The sequence below is a fragment of the Hypanus sabinus genome, chromosome 5, assembly GCF_030144855.1.
Source record: "Hypanus sabinus isolate sHypSab1 chromosome 5, sHypSab1.hap1, whole genome shotgun sequence".
NCBI lineage: Eukaryota > Metazoa > Chordata > Chondrichthyes > Myliobatiformes > Dasyatidae > Hypanus > Hypanus sabinus.
The window spans coordinates 91,107,374-91,119,422 of record NC_082710.1 but is presented as its reverse complement, the minus strand read 5'-3'; the positions used below and the strand labels follow the sequence as shown (position 1 = coordinate 91,119,422).

The 12,049-nt window shown below is 38.3% G+C and overlaps 1 protein-coding gene across 15 annotated transcripts in view; it reads right to left on the bottom strand.

Annotated features, from left to right (window-relative positions):
* The window catches only part of LOC132394280 (R3H domain-containing protein 1-like), a 153,393-nt gene that overhangs the window by 48,529 nt on the left and 92,815 nt on the right, over positions 1–12,049 (bottom strand). For 14 of the 15 annotated variants that reach the window (XM_059970214.1, XM_059970217.1, XM_059970213.1 and 11 more), the window contains one exon: positions 10,680–10,922. The exons of the other annotated variant lie outside the window; for it this stretch is intronic. In XM_059970214.1, the coding sequence (XP_059826197.1) occupies positions 10,680–10,922 (243 nt within the window). The remainder of the gene's footprint in view (positions 1–10,679; positions 10,923–12,049) is intronic. 15 annotated transcript variants of the gene reach the window in all.

The window sequence follows — 12,049 nt, the reverse complement described above, 5'->3', positions numbered from 1 at the left end:
GAAGATACAGAAAACTTAATGGCACTAGATTTAAATGAGCATTATTATACAGTTACAATTAGAGAAATTAACATAATTTGAGGTGAAAAGTCCCTAGGCAAAATAACAGCCTTTTGCAGAGTTTAGAAAGCAGCAAATATAACCACAGCATTTGAGGAAGACAAAAACTTTTTCTCAGACAAGTTATTCTAATATGCAACAACTATTTAGGAAGTGGTAAGAAGGCTCTTAGAAATGGAGGATTGTGCAGAGTCAATATGGACACATGAAAAGAGAATACATGACTAGTCTTGGAAATATTTTGAGCGGCTTCAAGCAGAATAAATAACAATGAACTAATTACAACAAGTATTATCACGCATAAAGCGCCAATAGCGTTATACTGTTTACTTTTGAAACTTGTGGTGTGCACCTTAATTCTGAGGAATGGCGTTTCATTTGGCGGTACACATGTATACAGAGACGTTGAATGAAGATGAAATTAACTTGAACTTAATGTGCTTGATCTTGCAAAAGCCCTTCACATAAGGAGCTATACAAGAGATTTGCGTACACAGCTCTAGGGTCAATTAAAGAATAAAAACAGGGGTTTGGAATAAATAGGTCATTTCTAGCTGGAAGTTATGATTGGTGGCGTCACCCCAAACTTCACAATCTGCACCCATGATTCAAATAAGAGTATCAAATGTAAATTATCCAAGTTTCCCCAATGATATGAACTATGAGAAGCATGCAGAAGGACTTCAGTAAAATATAAACAGTGCAACTGAATGGCCAAGGGTATTCTGAATGAAATATAAAGTGGAAATATGTGAGGTCATCCACTTGGGAAAATGGTGAGACTGAGAAATATTGGTGCTCATGCTGTGGCCAGCAGCTAAAACTCTACAAAACATTAAGAAACAAGCCCACCTTACATCAGCATCAACTATTGGGAGAAAAGAAGTGGAACCAAACAACTGACTAAGCAAATTCGGGGTAGATAAAAGATTAATAGAGTAGACATGGTTGTAAATGTGACTAAGATTAGGGAAAAATGCAGCAGATACCACTTAATTACTCAACCCCTGAATGAACTATCTCAGAACCACGAGGGTCTTGATTAAGCAGAAAAGATCATCTTCAGAGCAACCATCACAAAAGCAAGACCCAGAGTTCAGAGGTAAATAAAGACTACATTGTCAGAGTTAGTGTCATGAATTAATCTTCTGTGAGTAGTAAGTCTTGCGTATTATAATTTAGTATACTCAATAACACGTTAAATGCAAAATTATACACCTAACGTGATGAAAAATATAAAAATGGAAACAGTGCAAGAGAGCAAAATAGTGATAGCGTTCCTGGATCTTTCAGAAAGCAACTGTTCCTAAAACACTGAGTGCATGTCTTCAGGCTCTTCTGCCCTCTCGCTACCCACCTCCCCACCCCAGAGAAGAGGGCACGTCTTGTATGTCAAGGGTCCTTAATGATCAATGTTGCCTTCTTGAAACATTGCCTTTTGAAGATCTCGATGGTGGGGAGACTCGATTGAGCTAGCTGTGTTTAACAGCACTTAGTCTCTTTTTCTGATCCTGTGCATTGGCATCTCCATACCAGAGACTGGTGCAGTCAGAATGCCCTCTATGGTACAGCTGGAGAAATCTGCTGGTCTTTGTGACAAACCAAATCTTCTCATATGCAATATAGTCACTGGCAACACTTGACAACAGTTTGAATGCTTCTTTGGCTATGAACAGTTGATTTGCTATAAAAGCAAGTGGGTCAAAGAGGAAGCCAAACAACACACACATAGCTGGGGGAGCTCAGCAGGCCCAGGCAATGTCCATGGAAGGAAATAAACAGTCAACATTTCAGACCGAGACCCCCTTCTGCACAAATTACTGGAATTTTTTCTTAAAGCAAACAAGTAGGAAGGCAGAGATAGACTCAGCCAGCCCTATTATGGCCACAGCCCTCCCCACGATTGAAGGCATCTTCAAAAAGCAGTGTTTCAAGAAAGCTGCATCCATCACCAACACAATGGCCTTCATTGGAAGGGAATCTGAATATAAAAATGCTTTGGTCCAATTGTATATGGCTATGGTGATCCACAACTGGAATATGTTTTCTGTCTAAGGAAGGACATAATTCTGACAGAAAGAAAGTGCAGCACGAGATCACCAAGCTGATACTGGGAAGGCTGATTTGTCATACAAGAGATAAAGCAAAATGTATCAATAATTCCAGAACTTAAAAAAATGAAAGATGACATTTGAAACTTACAAAATTCTTACAGGGCTTGCCTGGGTAGATGTGGGAATCACATTCTCTTTGGTGGTATCAATATGCCAAAAGAAATGGATGCAAAATCAGGACACAGAAAAGGAGAACTTTCTTATTAGTAGGTAGTGAGTCTTTGAAATGTTCTACCCAAGAGGGCAGTAGTAGCTCAATCACTGGCTATATTCAAAACGAAGATGTATATATTTTTTAAGATATCAAGGGCATCTGTGAGTATGAAGTTAGTGCAGGGCAGTGGTGCTAAGGTAAAAGACTACCCTTGATCTTACTGAATGGCAGAACAAGGACAAAGGCAAACCAGATGTACGATGGGGAGCATTCTGCCTGGTAGCATCACAGCCTAGTTTGGAGGTTCCAGTGCACAGGATCACAAAAGTCAGCCAGCTCTATCATGGGCACAACCCACCCCACCATTGAAGGCATCTTCAAGAAGCAGTGTATCAAGAAAGCTGCATCCATCACCAAGGATCTCCACCACACAGGACAAATCCTCTTCTCAAAAAAAAAAATCCAGAAGGAGTACAAGACCTTCAAGACCAATATTAAATGATTCAAAACAGCTTCTTCCCCCACCCCCCCCCACTCCCGACCATCAGATTTCTGAACAGCCCATGAACACTACCTCCTTTGTTTCTGTAATATTCTGTAATTAATGCCGAAGTGTTGTTGCACAAGATGCATGTCACATAAGTCAGTAATAATAAAACTGACACTGAGTCAATCACTTTCTTTCACCCACTTAAAATCAAGTCACTTTTCTATATATTCATCATTTATTATATACCCATAATTGCAAATAGCCTAATATTAATTTTGTTATGTCTGTATCATTAATTTAGTATCAATTTCACAGGAAGTTTTGTCTCGCAAATACAGATGGTAAATCAACAACACTACTGTCATCAGTTTTCAAGAGGGTCACATGTTCCTCCCAAGCTGTTCTTTATAACTATGAATCTGAACTCAACTTATCAATCTACATTGAAATCCATTGTTAACAACCAGCACAGGGGCAGCCCACAAGTACTGCCACACATTGCAACATCAACATTACATGCCCACAATGTTCCACAGAAGAACACCAGCAAAATGAGACCCTTTCCCATTCCTCCCACCCACTCATATACACAGCCATTCAACCCCAGGACAAGCCACCACCTTTTTAGTAAGGAAATAAACCTTAGTTTTACTCAGTGCTTCATTAAGAAAACAAATCCTTCATTCCAGAAATTAGATTAGTTAATATTCATTGCACTCCACTTTTGCATACTATATTCTGATCTCACCAAAGTATTGCATAATTACAAAAACAAGTTACCCCTACAGGAAAATTTCTCTGAAATAAATTTGCTTTACTTATTGACTATGCAAGTCAGGCACAAGGATACAAAGGTCCTCCTGAACACCAAGAGTCTCACTTTAAAAATATTCTACATTTTTATTGTTCTTTATGAATAACCTCTTAAGTCCACCCCATAATTCACATGCAGCTCACCATCAGCAAACTTGGATACATTACACCAAGTCTCCTAACCCAAGCAGAATGTAAAGTTAGTTTATCAGCCCAAAAATAATCTAATGATTCCCATTCTGTTATGTCCATTAATAAATCCTTAATCTAAACAATATAGTACCAATCTTAAGATCCTTAATTGTGTGCAACTTCCATTATACCTTTGAAAATTAAAACACCAGTTCACTTAGTTACTCTTTTATAATAACCTTTAAAAAAAAGGCAATGATGTCAAATACTTTTCTTTATCCCATCCAATCACATTGCTAGCTTTCCTTGACAACAAATGTTCACATTTCCCCTATGATAATTAGACAAAGTGGCTATATATTTAATCCACTATCTGGGTCACAGTTTGTCACTTTCTAATCTGGAGACCATTCCAGAATCTAAGCAACAGTGGAAGATGAAAAACATTGTAGCTTTAAGGGTAGAGCCATCTTTTTTCCTATATGGTTTAAAGCACTGAACCTATGGCACCAAACATTTTGTTGGCACACAGCATGCAGTGCCACCCCTTGATTCTTTAAACCAGTGATACAAAGATACATAATGATAATTCTTACTGCCAGTGAATGATATATTACAACAGGAGAGCAGTGAGATGTTTTCACAGGAAATGGCTTTTGCTTCTTGATGCCAACTAGATGGTTGTGAGAACATTTGGTGTTGGATGATTGATACATTTTGAAACTCTTGTAAACTGGGTGTACACAAGTATTTAGATAGTAAATGGTTGGGCCAGTTGGCATTGGGTTTGCACTGTTTGTATTTCTTCTTCTGTCATTTGTGTGAACACTGGATATTCATTGATAATATCAGTAAATACTGTATATATCACCATGGATACAAACAGTTCATTGTAAAAATATAAATATTAGTTGAACTATATTATTGTAAGTTTACTGGTGAGATAATTTTCAGAAGCCTCTACCCTTTACCGCTTGTTCAGAATATTACATACACTAAAGAGACAAAAATATTCAAACTGAAGAAACAGCAGAGATTTTCAGAGTGGTGGAGTGTAAGGTGATAAAACATTCTTGATGAGGGGTTTCAGCCCAAAACATCAACTGTTTATTCTTCCCCATAGCAAAATGCTGCCTGACTAATGAGTTCCTCCAGCATTGTGTGTGTTACTCTGGATTTCCAGCATCTGCAGAACTTCGTGTTTATGATGAAACATTATGCAATATGTTCCAATGTAATGCTGTGCAGGATTTCCTCCCTGGCAGAATTATGAAACTTTATAAATGGCATTGTGATGAAAATGAGCAAGAACAAAAGGAACACATTTCAAGAAAACAGCAACAAAAAATGCTTTTGTTGTCAATTATTTCAGCAAGTTCCAACACAGTTGCTGCTAGTTTTGAGGCTTCAAAGATTGCTGCTCAACACAGAAAACCACTATGTGATCAGTAATATGTTACAGAATCATGGCTAAAGAGCACTCTCTTTTTTGACAATTTTCCAGAAAAAATAAAAAATATTCAGCACATCAAGGCCTTGCTAGTAAAAGCTTGAATATTAATGATGGAAACAAATGTAGCAGACCAAATAACAAAAGATATTTGTTCATGTGGATTTACTTCTACTTGTCTTGACGAGAGCACCAATGTTACATCATCAGCTAGGCTAGACATTATTGCTCGATTTTGTAGAGGTGATGGAAGTTCTTTGCGAAAAACTGGTTAACATGGTAACATAACCTAAACAACCACAGGGATTTAAATATGTAAGGAGCAGTAAAGAATTGTCTGTTCGACAAGTCAACCTTTCAAAAATAGTTTCAATGAGAATTAATAGTGCAACCAGCATGATTGGTAGGACAGGTTTTGTCCATCAGTTGGACATCCACTGACATTGCACGGCAAACAAGAAGGCTTTGTGTGGAAAAGCTGGAACTTGGAGGGTTGAAAATTGTCACAAGGTAATTAATTTTATTTCTTGGTATGCTCTGAAAAAAGACAACTCCCAACTTATGGATTGAGGTGAATTTGTTGTACATGGGACTACCCACATGCAACAATGTTTATTGGTTTAGTGATGGCTCTGACCTTGAAAGATTTATTGAGTGGATAAAATCATCTTTTTTTGACAAATACAAAAGCTTCTTGTTAAGAATGACATGGCTTTGTGTAGATTTACAGATGGACATTTTTTTGCAAATTTCTCCTCACATTTAAGCGGCTTGAGCACCGAATTACAGAATTCAGGCAAAACACAATGTTATGTTTGTTTGATATTGTAAAAGCCTTTGAAATTAAACTGGAACTATTTAAATGTGATGGCAAAAATGGCACTTTTAAATATGTCCCAAACCTTTAAAAAAATTGGAATTCCTGAAAAAACAGACTTTCAGAGCCTTCCAATGCAATTTTTGTGCATCATTGGTTCAACTATTGAACAATTTTCTTCAAGATTAGTTCAGTTCATTTGAAAAACTCCAAAATTTATGAAGTATGCAGACAGTGTAACATTAAATAAATTGATTTGGAAATGTTGCAGTGGATTGATTTGGATAATTTTGAAATACAACTGATTGATTTACAAAGCTGCTCAATTTGAAGGCAAAATTTTGCTATCTTAAGAGTTGAATGAGAAAATATTGGAGATAATTTAGTGACTGGATCAAAGCATTATAATCCAGACAATGAAGTTCTGAAATTCCATTCCTGAAACTTATAACTGTCTGAAAAATCTTGCACAACACATGGATGTGAGTCTTTGTACACATTTACATACACACATACATATAGTGCGTATAAAAAGTATTCACCCCCCCCCCCCCCCCCCGGAAGTTTTCCTGTTTCATTATTTTACAACATTGAACAACAATGGATTTAATTTGGCTTTTTTTGACACTGATCAATAGAAAAAGACCCTTTTGTGTCAAAGTGAAAACAAATTGCAACAAAGAGATCTAAATTAATTACAAATATAAAACAAAATAATTGATTACTCAAGTATACATCCCCTTTAAAATGACACTCCAAATCATCACTGGTGCAGCCAATTAGATTTAGAAGTCTCATAATTAGTTAAATGGAGATCACTGTGCGCAGTCAAGGTGTTTCAATTGATTGTAGTAAAACTACACCTGTATTAGTGAGGTCCAACTGCTGGCGAGTCAGTATCCTGGCAAAAACTACACCATGAAGATAAAAGAACACTCCAGGCAATTCCACAAAAACGGTTATTGAACACTACAAGTCAGGAGATGGATATAAGAAAAGTTACAAGTCACTGAATATCCCTTGGAGTATAGTTAAGTCAATCATCAAGAAATGGAAAGAATATGGTACCGCTGTAAATCTGCCTTGAGCAGGCTGTCCTCAAAAACTGTGACTGTGCACGAAGGGCACTAGTGAGGGAGGCCACCAAGAGACCCATGACCATTCTAGAGGAGTTACTAGCTTCAGTGGCTGAGAAGGGAGAGACTGCGCAGCCAACTGTTGCCCAGGTGCTTCAGCAGTTGTAGCTTTATGGGAGCGGAAAAGAGAAAGCCACTGTTAAAAAAAAACTGACATGAAATCTCAGCTTGAGCACTTTGACACGAAAAGTGTGTGTGTGTATGTGTATACACCTATTTATTTATCTATTTATCCATTTATTTATTTATTTATTTATTTAAGGAAAGCTAAATTAAGACCACTGTGATTCAATTTTGTAAAGCATTTAAACAAGAGAACTTCCCGGGGTGGCGGGAGGGGGGGGGGGTGCATATATGCGTGTGTATATGTATATGCTTGTTTGCATAAGGCAAGAGTGGGACAAGCGGCAGTCTCTCTTCCGTTTCCCTTTTCCCAACCATGATTCCCCCTTCCCACTCAGTCTACAAAGACCTGTACCTGAATCAGGTATATCATCACTCCCATGTCATGAAATCTGTATTTTTTTGGTTTTGTGACAGCAGTACAATCCCTGCAGCACACCATTGGCTACAGGCCTCCAACCTGGAAAAGCAACCCTCCAACTTTCACCCTTTAGCACCTTCTATCAAGCCAATTTTGTATCCAATTGGCTAGCTTACGGGCAACACAGGTGATCCAACCTTCTGGATTCTGTCAAAGCTCTTGCTGAAATCCATGTAAAAATGTCTTTTGTCCTACTCTCATCAACTCCTTGGTCATTTCTTCAAAAGCATGATTAAACTCTTGAGACAAAATCTCACACATGAAGCAATGTAGTCTGTGCTTTTCCAGTCTCAGAATCTGCTTCAGTAACTTTCCCACCACTGACATGAGCTTTGTCAACTTGTAGTTCCCAGACTTGTTCTTGCAACCCTTCTTAATTAAAGGTGCAATATTAACTAACCGCCCCTCTTCCAATGTTGCACCTGTACCTAAAGATGACAAAAAAAAATTCTGCCACTCTCCCATCAATTATTTCTCTTGCCTAGTGTCATAAGATTAACTTGGTCAGATGCTAGGGATTTATCCAATTTTTGTGTGCCCCAAGACTACCAACATCTTCATCTTACATGTCTATTATTTTCAGGATATCACTGTTCTCTTCCCTGAACTTACCAGCTTCCAAGAATTCATCCACATTACATAAAGATGAAAAATATTAATTTAAACCCACCCCCACCTTAGCGTTACTCCACACATTGAGGATCTCAAATTCTGGTCCGATTCAATCACTCAGCACTATGCCAGTGCCAGTCAATATCAGAGGTTAAAATCACCTTTTACAAACCTTTTTATTCCCACATTTATCTGAGACCTCCTTATTCCTGCTGGCTATTGCAGGGGGGGATGGAGGGGACTCTCTGGTACAATCCCAAAGTGATCACCTCTTTTTATTTCTAAGTTCTACCAATATATCCTCAGTGGGCATATCCTCCCTACATATTGTCATGATGTTCCCTATAATAATGCAACCACCCTCCTCTCTTACCACTACCTCTATCACACCTGCAACATGTACATACACCATGGAACAACGGGCAGGACTGACACCTCATTCTTCTTCTTGAGAGTTTCCCAGAGTTACACTCACGGGGAAAAGGAAAGAGATTTCTATCACACTCAAGCATACCTTGTGGATTGTGGAATGGTCTTGAGGTGCCAGGAGTTAAGTCATTCGTTGCAGGATCACCAATCTGTGAATTGCTCGATTCCCAAATATTTGTGATTGGCAAAACAGAGTTGCCGGTAAGCAGTGAACACCCAGATATTTGATGGAGGACTCAGCGATGGCAATACAATTTTACAAGGGTAAATAGAACTCTCTCGTTACACACAGTCATTGCTCAGTTTCTTAGTGGCTTCATGTTGCTTACAACTTGTATGCCAGAGCTCCCAACTCTTGTTTGAACATGCAATTCACACCTTGTCATGTGGGGTGAGTGGAAAGTGGCCATTTTTTCACATTTGCATTACTTTGTTATGTTATTCAACACATGGGTAACAAACACAAGAAAATAGCAGGATTAAGCCACCAGACCCGTCAAGCCTCTACTGCCCTTGAATATGTACCAAACACCGAAACCCTAAATTTCCTAATCTTACAGATATTTAAATCCAAAGATCTAACTTCTTTTTGGGACAGAGCATTACAGGAATTCATTACCTTGGAGATGAAACTTCTGTGCACCTCAGTATGAAATAACCAGACCCTTACCATATAAATGTCTTCCAGATTGTGACCGTCCTACTCATGAAAACATCTCTATCAAGTCCCCTTTGAGTTATTGTATATTTGAATTAGGTCACTCAACCTTCAATGAATACAGATCAAAATTATCTAGCCTCCCTTCACTAGACATCCTCCTCAACCAGGAATTAGTCGGAACTGCCTTTGGACTGCCTCCATAATACTCTATCCTCTTAAGCCAAGGGGAACAAAACTGTGCATAATATTCCAGGTCCAGTCTCACTAACATTCAGTACAACAGTATCTTTGCAGCAAAGCCAAAATGCCACAAGCTTTCTTCACTACTTGTTGGACCTACCTGATGCATTGATGCATTTGAACAACTTGATCCCTCTGAACTTCATTCATTTGTAGTTTCTCTCTACTTGAATGAAAGTAATCAGATTCCTGTATGACCTTAACACTTTCACACATTAATGGGAAGAAGAAAGTCAATGTTGTATTAAAAAGCTGTTAGCTGTCATGGGCAATTAAGCTTCCCTTGCACATTCTGTGGAAACTTATATTAGTCACATTTTTACCTACACTACTGGGCAAATGTCTTAGGCACATACATATAGCTAAGAAATCTAAGATTTTTGCACAAAACTGTAAGAACAATGTATTGCACTGCATTTCTGCCGCAAAAAAAAAACAAATTTTATGACATATGAAGTTGGTCATGAAACACATCAACTCCTGCCTGAGAAGTGGATCTGCCTATTAGCACAACAGGCCCACAGCGGATGCCATCTCATTGGCTCTTTACTCAAACCTGGTACATCCGAACAACAAAAATGAATATATCAGGATACTCTTTATCAACTATAGCTCGGCATTCAATACCATCACACCCCCTCAAAACTAACCAATAAGAGACAAGTCCTTGGCCTCAATAACTCCTTGTGCAATTGGATCCTCGATTTCCTCACTTGCAAGCCTCAGTTGGTTCAGATTGGCAACATCTCCTCCACAATCTCCATCAGCACACCACAAGGCTGTGTGCTTAGCTTCCTGCTCTACTCGCTTTACATTTATGACAGTGTGGCTAAGCACAGCTCCAATGCCACATTCATGCTTGCTGATGACATCACTGTGTAGGCTGAATCAAAGGTGGTGATGAACTAGCATTTAAAATGGCGAATAAAAATCTGGTTGTGTGGTGCCACAACTAACTCTTACTCAATGTCAGCAAGACAGAAGAGCTGATTATTGACCTGTACAAAAAAGTGATTTTTTTTTTTACCTGCTGAATCGGCTGCTGCACATATCCCTGTTGTTGAAGCACTTGTTGGCTAAGTGAGGGGCCAGAGGCAGAATAGCCAGGAGAAGGAAGGGGCTGCCCTGGGGATGCCATAATAAAACCAGGCTGTTGCTGTGGCTGAAGTACAAGTGATGATGGGAATATGGCAGTATGGGCATCTGGAACTTCAGTGGATGGTTGACGGCCAAGGCTCACCTGGCTAAACTGAGCACCAAGACTTTCTTGCTGCATAGATAATAAAAGTTGCAATTAAAATAGGACTGAATAGCAAAGGCACTCCTTCTCATTATATTAATTCAAAAAGCATGCAGACGCTAATCAAGCCATTACAAAAAAAAGACTAAATTTAACAGCAGTAAAAGTACCTAATCTCCATTAATCTGTTGTTACAATTGAGAATACACCAAATAGGGAATTGTGGATAGAGGGCATTGAGGGCCAGATCCAGCTCAGTGGTTCAAAGACATCTGAACGAGGGCAAATATTGGTTTTAATACATGCACATTCAAGTGCTGTCTGGGACTTACTGGACAACAGATAGTACCATACTTTTTCACATTTAGTCCAACTGTGGGCAAGGTTTCGTCAACAGGACAGTGGAAAATCACCTCTCAGAATCTGCACCAATTGCAATATGGCACAGAAAGGAAACCAACTTCTGAAACAGTTGGCAAAGAGGACCACCTCCCAGTAAGATAGTCAAGTGGACCACAGAGATGATGAGTTTAAACTGTTTAATTGGGTTAGGTGTTTTAATTTTTAAAATACATCAGATACTCAGTTTTTAATTTTGCTGCATAAATTTTAATACCTTATTTTTGAATGCTATAAATTATTAAAATAATTTATAGCTTCTACAGTTGGCAGAAAATTATCAGGAACATTTCAGAGATCAGACTGACCCCAGGGTATAGAAGAACAGTCAGATGTCTGAGTGGGCTACATAGAGGCATATGGGCCATAAACGGAGATTTTAGGTAGAGGTTAAATCCTGTTAACTACTGTTATTGTACACAAGCAGAAACATTTGCAATTTGAACCATTCCAAAGAAACTAACTTTTGATGTCATGATGCATAATGAAAACATCTATTTAGAATGCCTTACTAATAAAATCATGGATGTTTTTTTAAAGCAAAATACATGAATATACAAATTTTAAAGTGTGCCTGTTTCTATCTCGGTACTGCACATGATTTACTGAATCCTCACATGACTCTCAGTGCAGCAACTCCATGATAATAAAAAATACCTTTGTATTCTGTTTACCATTAATATTTACACTAGGGAGCTTGAGAAGTCAAGCTGATGTCAAAGGCTCCTTAAATTTCAAGTTAACAAGAAATATGAAAT